The 18,644-nt window shown below is 47.4% G+C and overlaps 1 protein-coding gene across 1 annotated transcript in view; it reads right to left on the minus strand.

Annotated features, from left to right (window-relative positions):
• The window catches only part of LOC143283160 (tumor susceptibility gene 101 protein-like), a 35,824-nt gene extending 17,465 nt beyond the window's left edge, over nt 1-18,359 (minus strand). Inside the window, exons 1-7 of the mRNA XM_076589312.1 lie at nt 18,167-18,359; nt 15,612-15,696; nt 14,676-14,741; nt 12,566-12,729; nt 11,025-11,157; nt 8,916-9,218; nt 1,662-1,789 (exon numbers count right to left, since the gene is read on the minus strand). Of these exons, the coding sequence (XP_076445427.1) occupies nt 1,662-1,789; nt 8,916-9,218; nt 11,025-11,157; nt 12,566-12,729; nt 14,676-14,741; nt 15,612-15,696; nt 18,167-18,208 (921 nt within the window). The 5' untranslated portion in view covers nt 18,209-18,359. The remainder of the gene's footprint in view (nt 1-1,661; nt 1,790-8,915; nt 9,219-11,024; nt 11,158-12,565; nt 12,730-14,675; nt 14,742-15,611; nt 15,697-18,166) is intronic.
• Between the last annotated feature and the right edge of the window lie 285 nt (nt 18,360-18,644).

An 18,644-nucleotide genomic window follows, 5' to 3' on the forward strand; every position in this document is an offset into this window, starting at 1 on the left:
ATCACAATAACACAATGATGAGAACATACAGGCATGAACACACACATTTACTCACTTTAACACAATGATAAGAACATGCAGACATAAACACACACATTTACTCACTTTAACACAATGATAAGAACATGCAGACATAAACACACACATTTACTCACTTTAACACAATGATGAGAACATACAGGCATGAACACACACATTTACTCACTTTAACACAATGATGAGAACATGCAGACATAAACACACACATTTACTCACTTTAACACAATGATAAGAACATGCAGACATAAACACACACATTTACTCACTTTAACACAATGATGAGAACATACAGGCATGAACACACACATTTACTCACTTTAACACAATGATGAGAACATGCAGACATAAACACACACATTTACTCACTTTAACACAATGATAAGAACATGCAGACATAAACAAACACATTTACTCACTTTAACACAATGATAAGAACATGCAGACATATACACACACATTACAAAAACAACAACAGTATAAACAGAATAATTCAAGGGGGAAAATCATTTCTAAGCATTATTCTTCTCTGTCTTTTATGACACACATACATACACACACAGTATTCCTATCCACACATGGTGAAAATCAATACTTTGATGGCTACTATCACCGGCATGTATATGGGACATTGCATTTAATTTCCTCCTGACGCATGATGAAAATTAATACTTTAACTGGATATAGGACATTGAACACAAATTCCTCCTGACACATGATGAAAATTAATACTTTAACTGGATATGGGACAACACAAATTCCTCCTGACACATGATGAAAATTAATACTTTAACTGGATATGGGACAACACAAATTCCTCCTGACACATGATGAAAATTAATACTTTAACTGGATATAGGACACTGAACACAAATTCCTCCTGACACATGATGAAAATTAATACTTTAACTGGATATAGGACACTGAACACAAATTCCTCCTGACACATGATGAAAATTAATACTTTAACTGGATACAGGACAATGAACACAAATTCCTCCTGACACATGATGAAAATTAATACTTTAACTGGATATGGGACAACACAAATTCCTCCTGACACATGATGAAAATTAATACTTTAACTGGATATAGGACACTGAACACAAATTCCTCCCGACACATGATGAAAATTAATACTTTAACTGGATACAGGACAATGAACACAAATTCCTCCTAACGCGAAATGCAAATTAATACTGTAGCTAGATCTCTACAATCACCAGAATGTATATGGGACATTGAACACAAATTCATCTTCCAGCAAAGTGCAAATTAATATTGTAGCAAGATGTCTACAATCACCAGCATGTATAATGGGACACTGAACACAAATTCCTTCTAACGTGAAGAGCAAATTAATACCGTAACTAAGTCTCTACCATTACCAGTGTGTACATGGGACATTTAACGCAAATTCCTTCTCCCACAAAGACCAAATCGATACTATAGCCAGATGTCTATAATCAGCAGCATGTATATATTGGACATTCAACAGTATTCCTACCCCTGCATGGCGAAACTGAATACTGTCACCAGACTGTCTACAATCATGACTAGCGTAAGTGATAGGCCAGTGCAGAGACCCCCCCCCCCCCCACCCCTCGCCCCCGCGTCGTAGTTACCTGAGCCTGGGCGAAGAACTCCCGCAGTCTGCGCTTCATCTTGTCCTCCACAGCCGACAGCAGGGATGCCCGGATGTGCTCCTCTGTCACCGTGCCCGTGCTGGGCCGGGTGGTAGAGGGGGCGGGGGCTGAAACATCCCTCACGGCAGTGGTCACTGCTCTTACACACACCGTTCCACAACTATGTGTCACAGTACTACACACGGTGCATGGCTGCCTACACGGCAGGGTAAATACAAATCAAAAGGAGGAGTTTGTATTATACTCCATGTTTGGTGTTTACATATACTTACCATGTCAAACTGATGCAAACTAGGCCTATGGTTTGCTCTGTTTGGCCAAATTTCGCGCAGCTAACAGTGAAAAGACACCCCTCTTAGTCTGGCCCGCTCTTAGCCAATCAAACGCCTCTAACAGCTATAAGCGCTGAATCATTCCGTGGCCATGAATGAAAATGCCCCATGAGAACCACAGCGGAGACGCGGGGACGGACGGGCGGGCATTCGAGTTTGACATGGTAAGTATATGTAAACACCAAACATGGAGTATAATACAAACTCCTCCTTTTGGTGTCATATACTGTACCATGTCAAACTGATGCAGAATTTAAAGCAAATGGAGGAGGGCAACGCCTACTGGTTCGTATGGGGAGCCCTTGAAACTGAGACGGCAGTGTTAGCCGCGACAAAGGAAATCCCCTTGGAACCGTCAGCCCTGGTCATACGGAAATCCCGGAGGTAGAAGTTGATGAAGGGATTCTCAGACCGCCAGAAGGCTGCCTCCAAGACATGCTGCAGTGGTACCGAGTGCTGGAAAGCAGCCGAAGTAGCTATGGCCCGCACTTCGTGTGTTCTGGGATTAAGACAACTGATATCCTTGTGTGCATGAGAGTAGGCTCTACGAATGACTTGGGACACCCAGCGGGAAATGGTGCCTGCAGCGATATCTTTCTTGTAATTCTCATTGAGGGAGATGAGAAGGCGCCTCTGAGAAGAACGCCTATGGCGAGACCTATTGCAATAGTATTTGAGGCACCGAACGGGGCAGAGATGCCTATCTTCATCATCTTGTGCCAGAATATCCGACAAAGGTCTGACCCTCAGAGAGGGGGAAGGGACCTCGGGGTCTTGGTTCTTAGCCAGAAACTCTGGAAGGAAACGAAGAGTGATGGAACCATCTCTGTGGAATGCTAGATCTTGTGGCATACCACTAAGACCATGAATCTCACTTCTACGACGGCCCGTGGCCAGCAACAGAAGGAAAGTGGTCTTGAGAGTGAGCAGGTCAAAAGGAATAGTCCCCAATGGCTCAAAGGGCTGTTTTCGAATGAAATCCAGCACCAGGAACAAGTCCCAGAGGGGCACTCTTCTGGGATTCCTAGCTTCCTTCAAAGAGGCGCCCCTAGCCACTTCTCTGAGCAGGAAATCAGCTTCAAAAGCGGGACCACCTAGCTGTTTGATAGTGGTACAAATGGCAGACCTGTACCCTCTCACAGAACTAGCAGACAGGTTGAGAACCGAGGAGCAGTGAGCCAGAAAGTTGGCCAGCTGCATGCTCGTAGGGTTAGTAGGGGGAATGTTCTGAGCTGTACACCAACTCAGCCATTTCTTCCATCGAAAGTCATACAAAGTCTCTGTTCCCTCCCTCCTGGCTTTGGAGACTATGGAGAGGAGGTCGGAGGAGGCACCCCCCTTCGTCAGCGCGGCCGACACAGAGGCTGACCGAGGGGTGGAAGACTTCAATGGTGATGCTGACAGATCCGCCCACACAGCAGCCACGCGTGCAGGTGGAGCATTTGAGGATTGGAGTGAGGAATGCCCGAACGAGGCTGCCTCAGCAGATGAGGTTTGGTTTCCAGTTCCAGTGGTGGAACATGTGTCAGGGACTGAAGGACCGGAAACCAGGGCTGGGCTGGCCATTTCGGCGCAATGAGGATCATCTGCGGGCGTTCCAACCTGGCTTTCCGTATCACCTTGGACAGGATTGGAAAGGGAGGAAACGCGTAGGCAATCAGACTGCTCCAGTCTAGAGAGAGAGCATCCACTGCCCATGCTTCTGGGTCGGCGACTGGAGAGACGTAAGTGGGAAGTCTCTTGCTGAACCTTGTCGCAAACAGGTCCACCATCGGCCGGAACCACTGTTCCCACACTCCTTGCAGGGTGTCCTTGTCCAGGGTCCACTCTGTGTGTATGACACTCTTGGACCTGCTGAGAGCCTCTGCCAAAATGTTGTCTTTCCCTGCTATGTGTCTCGCTGAAAGTGCAATGCCCTTGCTGTGGCACCAACGGAGGAGAGCCTCGGTCCGCAGAGAAAGGTCTGCCGAGTGCGCTCCGCCCCCTTTGTTCACGTAACAAGCGACTGTTGTATTGTCCGTGAACAAGCGAATGGTCTTGCCTTTGGCCTCCGCTATGAAGTGCTGGAGAGCCCTGCGAACTGCCTCCAGTTCCAGAACATTGATATGGCATAGGCGCTCCTCCGGGGACCAAGTCCCTGCTGCATGGAGTGAGTCCATGTGGGCTCCCCAGCCCATGGAGGAGGCGTCTGTGAATAGTGCCACCTGAAGAGTAGGTGGGGCTATGGGCACCCCCTGTGTCAGAAGAGGGGTGGTTAACCACTCTGATGTCACCTCGAGGAACCACTCGCCCAGACATATCCGGGTATCCCATGGCTGAGTGCTCTGGGACCACCGTAGCCTGAGTGCCCTCTGAAGAGGGCGCTTGAGAACCCTGCCCAGAGGGATGAGAGGTGCCATGGACTCCATCATGCCCAGGAGGGAAGAAAGTGTCCGCGCTGTTGCTTGGGAGGAATGGCGCAAGTGGTTGAGGAGGCCTGCCAGACGGTCCCACCGATCTGGCGTCGGAGAGACTATCATGGACCGCGTGTCGAATCTCATCCCTAAGAAGTCGAAGGACTGGCTGGGGGACAGATCGCATTTCTCCTGGTTCGTGATGAAGCCCAGTTGGGAGCACAGGTCTAGAAGTCTGGCTGTATGACTCTGGCACAGAGCCTGTGACTGGGCCAGAATAAGCCAGTTGTCCAGGTACACACAGAGCCGAATGGACTCCGACCGGACGATTGATACCAATTCCCACACCACCTTGGTAAACAGGAAAGGGGCAAGGGACAGACCAAATGGGAGGACAGAGAACTGGAACACTCTGTCCCTCCACACGAACCTCAGGTACCGGCGGGATGCCGGGTGGATGAGGATATGGAAATAAGCATCTTTCAGATCGATGGACGTCGCCCAATCTCCCCGTTGCATGGTCTCCCGAATCTGTGCCTGTGTGTCCATCTTGAATTTCATCTTGGGGAGGAATCTGTTGAGGGGGGACAAGTCCAGGACTGGTCTCCACCCTCCGGAGACTTTTGGAATCACGAACAACTGGCCGTAAAAACCGGGGCCCGGGTCCAAGAGTTGAGATATCGCCCCTATGAGGAGTAGGTGCGATATCTCTTTCTCTAAGACGCTCTCCTGCTCGATCGAGCTGGGCACATAAGGAGGAGGAGTGGATCTTAGAGGGGGGCGGTCCCCCACCCAAGGGAGCATGTACCCCGACTCTAGCACCGACACAATCCAGTCGTTGAGTCCCAGAGCACGCCACTGATGAGCGTGCTGGGACAAGTTTCCTACTTGGAGGGGCTGAACGACTGGCGGTGCTGAATCGGGGCCCAGTCATTGGGGGTGCTGCCTTCTGGCCTTGGGCATGGCCGGGCGGCTTGGACGGCCATGAGGTGGTTTGTTCCTCTGCCGCTGATTCTGAGCACGCCGCTTTGACTTAGGAGGCGAGGTATATGGAGGAGCCCTGGTGGCGGGTCTCTTCAATGGCATAGAACCCTGGCGCCCCTGGGAGGATTGGGCTAAATATGAGGCCACCTCCCGGTTTGTCTCTGCCCTGTGGCTGACAAAATGCGGTGCATACTGGCCGAAGAGGGAGTGCTGCTATGCTGGGATGGACCGCAGGGCAGCCCTCTCCTCTACTGGAATGTTAGAGAGGCAGAGAACAGCATCCCGCCGCGCTAGCACCGTATTGAAGTGAAGGCTGGTAGCTGCGTCTGCAGCTGCCGTGAGACCAGACGCTACTCGATTGCCAAAAGTGTTTAACCTCGGGTCTGAGAAGAGGCCAGGCAGGCCAGAGGAAGGAGACTCCATGTCCTGCTGAACTGGCGTCGTTCCCACAGCTCATTGGCTCTGTGGAGGAACGCGTCAAAGAAGGTATAAGCCGTGGAAACCTTGAGGAGGCAGCGGCGGGCCAGTTTGTCCCACTCTGCAAATGTCTTAAAGGGAAGAGTAGCTGAGGTGGGGAAGGTGGTGCGCTGTGAGACCAACATCCTGTCCTGCGCGGAGGGCTCTGCTTCCCTGTAGGCAGGGTGGTCCTGTGTGTACCAGGACCACACTCCTCCCTTGGAGGGATCTTTAAGGAACTTGCCTGGGGCAAAAGCGCCTGGGGCAGAGAGTGACTCCCTGCCTGGAGGAGGGATGGAAGCAGCACCCCTGACGGTGCGGGCTGGCTTATTAAGCCACTCCTGAGCCATTTCTGGCACTCTGAGTCGCCTTGTGGTTCTGGAGTTAGAGTCACCTGACCGTAGGAGGGTTAAGGGTGACAAAGTTGCCTGAGGGACTGATTCAGCATGTGTGACCCTATTGGGGAGGGTCAGTTCGAGCTCGGCAAAGTCCGAGTTTGGTTCAGGCTGGTCCCTAGGGAGGCGTGGGCTCCATCTGTCGCACTGGGATGGGGGCGAAGAGTGCTCATCCGCTTGTTCGTCCTCATCCGAAGACAGGGGCTGTCCTTCTTGTTCACAGTCCATCCCCTGCTGGGTGCCATCCCAAGTGGATGTACCCACGGGGGCGTCCTGTGGGCTGTGGTCAGCCCAGCGGGATGAGCTGGGGCGATCCCGAGCAGGGACCCTGGTCTCCTCTGTTATGTCCTTGACACCTGAAGAGGGTGGGGAGTGTGTGGACCGTAGGTCCAACCATGCTTGGGATGGTGGGTGCCACACCTTCTCAGAGCGAGCGTCCCTGGACGCCAGAGGGACCCACGAGTGCTGTGAGGGGACAAACACCCACTCATCTCCTTTTAGGACCGAGGGCTGGGTAGGTGGGAACAGCAGGCTCCCACAGGCTGAGCGGGGTCCCTCAGCTGCCGTCGGTCCTGAAAAGGAAGCCGTAGTGACCGTGGAGGTCACCTGCGTGCTGACAGAGGACCGATTCGAGGCTGTAGTGTTAATACTGGTCGAGGAGCTCGACCTGCCCAACGAGGAGTCAATCCCTCTTGTCGGGGCTGTGTGTGTCACTCTGTGGTCTGTGCTGGGTTGGGTCCGGTGGGGAGCAGACCAGGGGTTAGTCCCTGGTCCTCCCGGGAACCCAGCATGCACCATAGGTGCACCCCAGTACGGGTAGAATGGGGGATACCACCCGTGGGCACCAGCCATCCCGTGACCCCAGCCCCAAGGGTCACTGGTGCCTTGACCTCGCTGAAGGGAAAAACCTGGCCAAGTCGGAGGGAGGTCAGGTCCGACTTGGGTGTCAGACAGGCCGAAAGGCCGGCGGTCTGACTGCCCGGAACCGCCTGACACGCGCGGGACTCCCCCAGCAGGGGAGACCGGCCGGATAGCGGGAAGACCTGCAGAGCAGGTTGCCACGCGCCCCGAATCCCCTCCCGTGGGGAGACTGGGGTGGCTTGGCCCGGGGTGGGCTAAGTGGAGGTCCCCCCCCGGAACCAAATGTTTTTCTCCCCCAGGAGGAGGTGGGGGAGGGGGGTCGACCGAGAAGGGAGGAGGGGAAACAGCACTGGGGCCCCTGAGGGCCGTCTCCGTGTGGGGACCCAGGTAACGGCGGGGGGCGGCCTCCCCCTGGGAGTCCGCACCCAGCCGCGAGTTCCCACCACCAAGAGAGGACGTGCTACTCCCCCTTCCACCTGCCTTGCGCTGGGACACTTCGGGAGGTGACGCTCGTATCCCTTTCCCCCCGGTCCCCTTCATGACCGTTTTATCGGGACGAGCGTCCCCTCCGCGATCAGCGTCTGCAGACGCATCGCCGCGGTCCCTATCGGGAGAAATCATGAGCTCCGGGCCTGGGAGAGTCTCTTGGCGAGTATCTCTGCCAGCATCATGATCCCTGCCTTCGTAGGATGGCAAACGAGGCATGGTACCGCGTGTAAGCACCCAGCGAACAATTCGATCCCCAACAGAGAAAGGAAAGACAGGATCGACTCAGAGGTAGAAAAATACGAAGAAATCGAGGGGGCCGAGTCGAAACGAGTACACAGAATGTAAGAACAATATACATGCAAGCCGCATACAACAAAATAAGGCCAAATGAAAACGCTTAATAGCCAAAAAAAGAGTTAGACGAGACAGAGCGAAAACCTGACAAGATGGCGTGGAGAGCCTTGGCCAAAGGAATGATTCAGCGCTTATAGCTGTTAGAGGCGTTTGATTGGCTAAGAGCGGGCCAGACTAAGAGGGGCGTCTTTTCACTGTTAGCCGCGCGAAATTTGGCCAAACAGAGCAAACCATAGGCCTAGTTTGCATCAGTTTGACATGGTACAGTATATGACACCAAAAGGGTCATATACATAAAATGTTACATGTGTGTGTGTGTGTGTGTGTGTGTGTGCATAACTGACACCTGATTGAATGACACAGGAAAAGAATTTTGAGCCCCCAATGGCAGCTGTTAGTCGGGTCTACCCAGGTGGGCAGCCTGTTGTGCAAATAACTCAGTTTGTAAAACACTCAGTATTTGATCGAGGATAGGTGCTATATAAGTATCCATATCATAATAACTTTCTTTAACGCTCGGTATCTGATCGAGGACAGGTGCTATAAAAGTATCCATATCATAATAACTTTCTTTTCAAGTGTGAGCACAGCGTGTGGATAAGTGAGCAGCTTCAGCAGGAGGGAACAGCAGGAATACCACGTGCAGACTTGATCATCTCTGAGACTCCTGCCAGCTGACGCCAGACTTCGCACTCTGTATACATCCTCCTACCAACCCCCCAAACCCCTCAAAAAGCACAAAAACAACTTTTAAAGGCCAATAAACTCTTTCCTTCATTTCACCTTGAATGGGAAGATGTAAAATTAAAGTCTACTAATACTACTTCCACTACTGTGCAAACACGCACACACACACACATGCACACAAACACGCACACACACACACACGCACACACACACACACACACAAACACACACACATACACACACACACACGCACACACACACAGCCATGATCTCACATCCTACCTGCAGTTCCCTGTGTGGCCGAGTACGCCATCTGACCCGCGGGGTAGGGAGGGTTAGAGCCATACCCTCCGTACTGATGGGGGTACTGTGAGGGGGGCTGACTGCTGGGGTAGCTGGAGGTGGAAGGCGGGTAGCCACCCTGCTGCGGGTACCCCGTGCTGCTCTGCGAGGTGGTGGGGGGGTAGGGGGGCTGGGCGGGAGGGTAAGAGCCGGGCTGCTGGGGGTAGCCAGGCCCCGGGTAGGAAGGGTAGGGTGGCTGGGTGCCTTGTCCAGGCTGCGGCATCCCCGGCATGGGCATGTGGCCTGCAACGCCAGCAGTGTTGGACCTGACACTCTCCAGACAAGGCTCTCTACTGACATCAACAGGAGCATCAACCAACAACCAATCACCATCTATAAAACAAAAAAAGAAAAAAAGTGTGGCTCTCGCAAGGTCTCTCTCTCTCTCTTTCCCCACCCCCTCCATATGAATGCACACACATTTTCCACTCCACACAATCACCTGCACACCGTTAAATGTCAAATGTCACTACTAGCACAAAGCAGACCGCTCTCCCTGTGGACAGCAGCCCAAATTTCAAACAGAGAAATGTGTTGTGTCAAAAACTATCATAACACAATAAAATATAGAACAATACATGACCATCTGTGACTCACCAGGACCGGTGGGGTAGGGGGTCTGAGCCATGTTGTCAAGGACATTACACAACACAAGACAACGACTCACCAGGACCAGTGGGGTAGGGGGCCTGAGCCATGTTGTCAAGGACATTACACAACACAAGACAACGACTCACCAGGACCAGTGGGGTAGGGGGTCTGAGCCATGTTGTCAAGGACATTGCACAACACAAGACAACGACTCACCAGGACCAGTGGGGTAGGGGGTCTGAGCCATGTTGTCAAGGACATTACACAACACAACGACTCACCAGGACCAGTGGGGTAGGGGGTCTGAGCCATGTTGTCAAGGACATTACACAACACAAGACAATGACTCACCAGGACCAGTGGGGTAGGGGGTCTGAGCCATGTTGTCAAGGACATTACACAACACAAGACAACGACTCACCAGGACCGGTGGGGTAGGGGGTCTGAGCCATGTTGTCAAGGACATTACACAACACAAGACAACGACTCACCAGGACCAGTGGGGTAGGGGGTCTGAGCCATGTTAAGGACATTACACAACACAACGACTCACCAGGACCGGTGGGGTAGGGGGTCTGAGCCATGTTGTCAAGGACATTACACAACACAACACAATGACTCACCAGGACCAGTGGGGTAGGGGGTCTGAGCCATGTTGTCAAGGACATTACACAACACAAGACGACGACGACTCACCAGGACCGGTGGGGTAGGGGGTCTGAGCCATGTTGTCAAGGACATTACACAACACAACACAATGACTCATCAGGACCAGTGGGGTAGGGGGTCTGAGCCATGTTGTCAAGGACATTACACAACACAAGACGACGACGACTCACCAGGACCGGTGGGGTAGGGGGTCTGAGCCATGTTGTCAAGGACATTACACAACACAAGACGACTCACCAGGACCAGTGGGGTAGGGGGTCTGAGCCATGTTGTCAAGGACATTACACAACACAAGACGACTCACCAGGACCAGTGGGGTAGGGGGTCTGAGCCATGTTGTCAAGGACATTACACAACACAAGACGACGACTCACCAGGACCGGTGGGGTAGGGGGTCTGAGCCATGTTGTCAAGGACATTACACAACACAACACAATGACTCACCAGGACCAGTGGGGTAGGGGGTCTGAGCCATGTTGTCAAGGACATTACACAACACAAGACGACGACGACTCACCAGGACCGGTGGGGTAGGGGGTCTGAGCCATGTTGTCAAGGACATTACACAACACAAGACGACGACTCACCAGGACAGGTGAGGTAGGGGGTCTGAGCCATGTTGTCAAGGACATTACACAACACAAGACGACTCACCAGGACCGGTGGGGTAGGGGGGCTGAGCCATGTTGTCAAGGACATTACACAACACAAGACAACGACTCACCAGGACCAGTGGGGTAGGGGGGCTGAGCCATGTTGTCAAGGACATTACACAAGACGATGACTCACCAGGACCAGTGGGGTAGGGGGTCTGAGCCATGTTTGGGGGCGGAGGGCGGGCTGGGACCTTGGAGAACACAGGGCACTCCTCACCAAAGGTGACGATCAGTATCTGCACCAACCCCATCAGGTCCGAACTGGGCTGCAAGCCACACACCACACACGCAGACACATACACACCGCAGACACATATCACACATTCACACACCACACACATTAACAACACACACACACATGCACACGCACACACACCAGACACACACACCACACACACAAACTGAAATCAGGTATCTGAGCATCAACACCAAGAAAAAACAAGATGGTGCCACTTACCAGAAACTGGACAGACAAGAGCACCAGGTATGGTGTGTACATCAAACAGCATGTCTTGTCATGACTTGTCATGACCAGTGTGTCTGTATTCCACATTATAACCCGAATGGATTAACAGCAGTTTGCCAAGTGCCTTGCCTGCCACAAAGCAGCGTTCCACACATTAAGTAATTCAAGTTAATGCTGCTCACATCTCAGCCAGCTGCACTGGGCTGAATTCAGAAACGTCACAACTATCAAACTTACATGAATATAATATAATTTCATTTTTAAATTTAACTCCAGTGACCAATAAAAAGCTTTCATTTCTTAATCAGATCTCGTATTATATCTGACGGACACAAATTTTCTTCTTCAATACCAGCAGTTAAGTCCTTTAACAACCAGAAAGCATAAACAAATATCAAAAAATTATCCATTTACAATACCAAGAGATATACAAACTAAGGCTCCTCTGTCTACTCTCCTTCAGATTCTTCTACACCAACCTTGACACACACACCAAAAAAAGAAAAAAAAGAGCACATAAATTCAGAACTGTACACACATATAAAATACCAACACACATCATACTTCTCCATCCTAAGACGTTAAGATCTCAAATATGTACACAAAATCAAACACTAAGGCTGAAACTCCCACGTTCACTCATGTAAACCAGTGGGCTTTTACGTGTATGACCATTTTTACCCCGCCATGTAGGCAGCCATACTCCGCTTTTGGGGGTGTGCATGCTGGGTATGTTCTTGTTTCCATAACCCACCCATGGATTACATGATCTTTAACGTGTGCATTTGATCTGCTTTCGTATACACATGAAGGGGGTTCAGGCACTAGCAGGTCTGCACATGTTGACCTGGGAGATCGGAAAAATCTCCACCCTTTACCCACCAGGCACCGTTACTGTGATTCGAACCCTGGACCCTCAGATTGAAAGTCCAACGCTTTAACCACTCGGCTATTGCGCCTGTCGAAAGATCATACAAAAAATTAAGTCAACGTTTATGCCTACTTCAGAATTCACTTTGCAGGTCAGCTTCAAATCAGCATGCACAAACAGACACAGACACACTGTCACACATACACACACAAACACACTTACACACAAATACATTTACACATGAACATGCATAGTCACAAACACACACACATACATACACGCAGATGCACTCAAGAGTGACACACACACACACACACATACATGTATACATACTTACCCATCTCCATTCACGGAGGTAGGGCAAATCGACCTTGCCATTCATGTCGACGTAGCGGCCTGACCTGATCTGCATGGTGCTTGTAGGGCGGACATAAACGATGGGGGGGTTGTAGGGGTGAGAGTCCATCACCCACAGCTGTATGGGGATGTTGTACGTGTTGCCTGCACACAGTTCACAATCCTCATCTTCATATGTCTAAAGTTACACACTACACTGTAGACAGAGTTAATGATGATCATACTTGTGTGTCTGCACACTACACTGAGGACAGAGTTAATGATGATCATATTTGTGTGTCTTTACACACACCATTGTAGACAGAGTTAATAATTGTCATATTTGTGTGTCTTTACACTCAACAATGTAGACAGAGTTAATAATGATCATATTTGTGTGTCTTTACACTCAACAATGTAGACAGGGTTAATAATTAGCATATTTGTGTGTCCTTACACACAACATTGTAGACAGAGTTAATAATGATCATATAACTATATAAGTGTGTCTTTATACAAACACTGTGTAGAGTTTCAGTTTCAGTTTCAGTAGCTCAAGGAGGCGTCACTGCGTTCGGACAAAACCATATACGCTACACCACATCTGCCAAGCAGATGCCTGACCAGCAGCATAACCCAACGCGCTTAGTCAGGCCTTGAGAAAAAAAAAAAAGTGTAGAAAGAGTTACTAATGATAAGTGTGTCTTTATACAAACACTGTGTAGAAAGAGTTACTAGTGATCATATAAGTATGTCTTTATACAAACACTGAGCAGACAGACTTATTAATGATCATATAAGTGTGTCTTTGTACAAACACTGTGTAGACAGAGTTACTAATGATCATATTTCATTATCTGAAACTCCTTACATACAACACAGTGTAGACAGATTAAATAATGGAACATATCTGAATGCCTTTGCATAAAACACAGTGCAGACAGATTTAATTGTGAACACATTTGAATGTCTTCACACTCACTCCACAGTGTGTGTTGGTGTCTGAACAGACATGTATGTGAGAGGGGGTGCAGAACATGCACAGTCTCACAAAGGACTGAGACTCTGTACTTGTTACGTGCACAACACAGCACACAGGAACCTCTTCCAGCTGTAGAGAGCACACAAACCTGTGAGTGTGACACAGATGTGTGTGTGTGTGTGTGTGTGTGTGTGTGTGTGTGTGTGTGTGTGTATGTATATGTATGTGTGTGTGTGTGTGTGTGTGTGTATGGTATGTTGTGGTATGCTCTTTTTTTCTTTTTTTTTTCTGTGTGTGTGTGTGTGCGTGTGTGTGTGTGTACATATACAATTATGTGTGAATGTGTATGTGTATGTAAAATAAAACCTAGACAAGAAATACAATGTTTAAAATAAGTATTGTATGGGAAAAAGAAAAAGAAAAAAAAAACAACAAAGAAAATGTAGAAACCGGTTTAAAGGAATGCTGTCATTCTCCAGCAAAAACAGTAAAGTGTTGGAAGAGGAAGATATAAGTGACACATAAATAAAACAGTTAACAATGAAACCTTTGTAATTAAAAAAAAGACAGTGAACTGAAAGGGACAGAAGTGTGACTGCTCCTGATGGAAAAGGAAACCTCTAGAAGTCACCAGAGGAGGTGTAGGAGATGGTGGAGGTCTGGAGTCGACCGGCGGGAGCGGAGGAAGTGGAGGAGGCGGCGGGTTGGCGTTGTTGAGAGGGCCAGGAGTAGAGGGCCCAAAGTGTCAGCGAATCGATTGCGATCGCGCCTTAATTTTAGCACGATTCCCCAATCGAGCTACATAATTATGTGACCTGGTTGGAGACATAATTTGACAACAAACAAGAACGCCAGAGAATCGACAGACAGGCAGAAAATATGAAAAAACTTAGCCGTATGAAGAGCACAGGAACAGGAGTCATGATGGCTGCCGGAAAAAGAGGGTGCTAGCCAGCGGGGCAAAGGGGAGGTTACCTACTTCCGGGAGGTTATCGGCCATAGTTTCGTTTTCTCCGCATAGGCGGATAGTAGTTTGCACAGGACAAGAATGTCAGACCCCTGCCGGAGTCTGCACTAGTTGGGTCACGGTTAAGTATGTGTAATTAAATATCAATTTCTCAATACCTACCTTTGTATGGGACAGGAATGGTGCCCTCCAGCTGCACCAGGCGCTGAGTTGATCCATCGTTGAACACTGCACCGACAACACCACCAACACTGTTACAACAGCCTCCACCTCACTTTCATTTTTGGCATCACCATTAACACTGGCACAATCATCCAGAAGAAAATTGAAAAAAAAAAAAAAAGAAAAAAAAAGTCAAAATGAACTAATAATCAAGCAAACCTTGTTGAAATGAACTAAAAGCAAACAGCTGAAAGTTGAAGCCCCTGCTGTCAGCGTATGATACAAACTACTGCTGGACATTATGAAACATACTTTTTCAAAACCCGTAAGTTACCATCAGTGTCCGCCATCCATATCAACTCAGAGCACTGGCCATAAAGATTTATAAGCACGAGTGCTGATAACTTTATCAGATGAACTGTTTGGAATGGTGTCCCGTCTCTGTGCGCAGGATCTTCTTCCCTGAACACTGCCAAGCCATTCACAGTGTCTGGAGCCAACCTCTTCACCCAGTTCCTCTTCCTGTTTCTTTCTTTCTCATTCATTTAATTCCTCTTTGAATATTTCAATAAATTAATTTATCTATATCATATCTCCCTCTCTCTCCCTGATGTCAGCTGGCTATGAACAATGACAGGGAAGCACACTTAAAAAGTAACAACAGTCTGGATCCTTGCAAATACATGAGAATATTTATTTTTCCTGAAAAATATCATCACAACACTATCCACAATTTTCCCCATCAAGACAGAATGAGTAGTGTTCACAAGGCGTGGCTGTTCACTCCATCAGTCACACAGAGGGGTGGGGGTGGGGGGATGGGGGGGAAGAATTGTGGATTTTGCCTTGATTGCTATAAAGTATAACTGTAAACCACAACTGGTACGTTTATATTACTTATCATAAAGTCGCAACACAGACAACAGATTACCGTACCAAAAGGCTCCACTGATGGTCGTAGGTCTCTGTAATGTTGAAGTGTTTGGGACACATCTCTCTTGGCCGCTTCAGCATTTTTGTACTGCACAACCATACATTGTTCAAATTTAACAAGACATAAAAAAAAATCACTTCCAACTAAAGTCTTGACTACTACTAGGATAATCCTACCAGTTCTTCTTCTTCTTCTTTCCGTTACACGACCAACATCGACTTGCCGATGACTCTGTTGCGGTTCATGCATGTTAGGTATTTTCGGGTCTCCATAACCCACCGAACGCTGACATGGGTTACAGGATCTTAAACATGCGTATTTGATCTTCTGCGTGCATATACACATGAAGGGGGTTCAGGCACTAGCGGGTCTGCACATATGTTGACCTGGGAGATTAAAAAAATGTCCACCCTTTACCCACCTGGCGCCATTACCGTGATTCGAACCAGGGACCCTCAGATTGAAAGTCCAACGCTTAAACCACTCGGATATTTCGCCCGTCAAGTACATAAATAATAATAAGACAAGATGGACACACAAAAAAACCCTGGGTGACAAGGGTTCAGGACTCCCTTGCTCTCTGCCAAGGTCACTAAAAATAGAAAAAATGACTCTCGCTGTAAACTGTTAAAATGTTTTAACAATCAAAAACAAATCTTAAACTTGCAGGCAGCCAATAAACTCAACATTAAGATTAATAACACAACATAAACTACATGATTAAAACGGCACTGTGAGTGTGTCCTCAAGACGTAACGATCCAACAAGACTAGCACTAACTCAGTGACTGACACTGGGGGAGGGAGTGGGGAGAATGAGATTGAGAGTGACAGCAGATTGAAGTCTCAACTGTCTCCTCAGCAGAGATGATGCATAACCTAAAATGTTAATAAAATGCTAATAATATAGTTGATAACATACCATCACCATGTAACAAGGTTTCTGCCCCCCGCCACCCCTCCCCCCACACCCCCTCACTTAATTTCCCATCAGTATGTGTAGCTAAACACAAACATCAGAATGTGTAGCCACACACAAATGTCAGCATGTGAAGGTAAAAAAAATAACCCATCAGTGTGTGTTTCTCAAAAGCCTAAACACAAAAACGTCAGCATGTGTAGCTAAACACAAATGACAGCATGTGAAGCTAAACACAAACACAGACAAACTGAATTATTGAAGGGAGAAAAATAATTTAATCTGAGACTGGAACTTATGTGAAACTTACTGACAGCAGAAGGACAGACCTACATGTACCTAGACAAAAATAATTAAAAAAATTAAAAGAGACTCACCCAGACAGGATAAACTAAATAACTTAAAAAGTAACCAGAAATGTAGAGATGAGGATCAAGAAGAACCATTAGTATAACAAAGGTTTTACAGTTTACTATTTTACTTTTCATTTCATTGTTCAAGTAACTTGAGAGTGATGAGACAAGCAGTGGTTTTTCAATAACACTAACAGTCCAACATGAAACAAATATGAAATGGCCAAAATTGGTTGAAACTTGCAAACTGTTTTGTGTCATAATTTTTTTTAAATATCTGTTTATTTTATCTATTTGTTTATTTTTTCCCATTTCTACGTTAATCAACTTATGTTTTGCACAGTATGTTAGGCCCTCTGGGCCTGTTCAGTGCACTGGTTCTAAAATTTAAGCAGCTCAGGTCAGGCATGTGCTACTACATTTTTATGTCCTTTTTCTTTAACAAAAAGGTGTGGTGTGGCGTATATGATCATGAATCTGTAGGCAAGCTTTGACACTTTGAAAATGAAACTTTTTTATTTTTATAACTGGTTTAGTTTCCTGAAACTCAGGAATTCATGAAGTGATTTAAAGTCTTTCTTGAAACACAGATACTGACACACATACACACACACCTTTGGTATCATGTAAGTCACACGGATCATGTACATAATTCTTACTCTTCAATGTAAAATCATCCATTCTGGATGGACTGGAATAAGCAATGATACTTATTCCATATTTATTTAAGTTTGATAAGTGTGTCAGTTAAGATAACCCACAATATAGGAAACACTGATATTTCAGGGAGTTATCACATGTGATCAGTTCTAGCAAACTTGTTGACCAAAACTCACCAACAGTGATACTAGTGACAGTAGTGACAGACAACACAGATGGTTTTATCCTGTTTCTAAAATAAATCTAAATAAAATGCTACAATGAACCCTGTAGGTCGTATATATTCACATTCCATGATTTAATTCCACAAAGACTTTGATACAAACGGAACGTTCGCAGTTCATTGTACTAAATGATAAATCAAACGTCTCGTCATGCTTGTGTGACAGATGACGACTACTTTTTCCACTTTCCATCAGGCCCACTTATTCATGGAGGGGTGAGGGAAGACCAGAGAACTGTCCAGCCGTTAAAATTAATTGCGACTGTCAATCTTACACACAACAGTAGCAGGCACGCCTGTATGACATCGGTCGGCTAACTTGAGTAAGTGTTCAACTGCGGACACAGTTGGAGAGAAAATCAAATATAAAAAAAAAACAGGATGTTAAGACATGGACACAAACCGTAGAGAAATAGTTCTTCAGGACGCTGTCAAAGTTTGACATCTTCAAAGCACCAGAATGAATAAACTGGAGGAAAATCTCATTCCTGTCCGCAGTTTTACAACAATAACTTGTGCGAACCAAGCCACTTTCAGGACAACTTTCTTTCCCTGAAATTCACAGACTGATACAAATTTGTCTTTTTCTACCAAAGAGTGTTTCCGAGTTAAATCCCCTCCCTGGCAAATTATATTTCTACTTTGAGTGATGAAAACGATGACATATAACCAAAGGTGTCTTTCAAAGTCTTCTATAATAAAGATATGTGTTGTGGTAAGCATTCGCAATAAGTATTTAATGGCGTATATAGTTAAATCATGACACTTTTTTTTTTTCATTGCATGACGTCATTGTTAGTTATTTTTGGAAAACAATTTCGAAAGTTCAGCAGCTGATAATGCGTCATCGGGTGTTTTTGCCTTTTGTTACAAATTCAACT

This window comes from Babylonia areolata, chromosome 6, assembly GCF_041734735.1.
Source record: "Babylonia areolata isolate BAREFJ2019XMU chromosome 6, ASM4173473v1, whole genome shotgun sequence".
Classification (NCBI taxonomy): domain Eukaryota; kingdom Metazoa; phylum Mollusca; class Gastropoda; order Neogastropoda; family Buccinidae; genus Babylonia; species Babylonia areolata.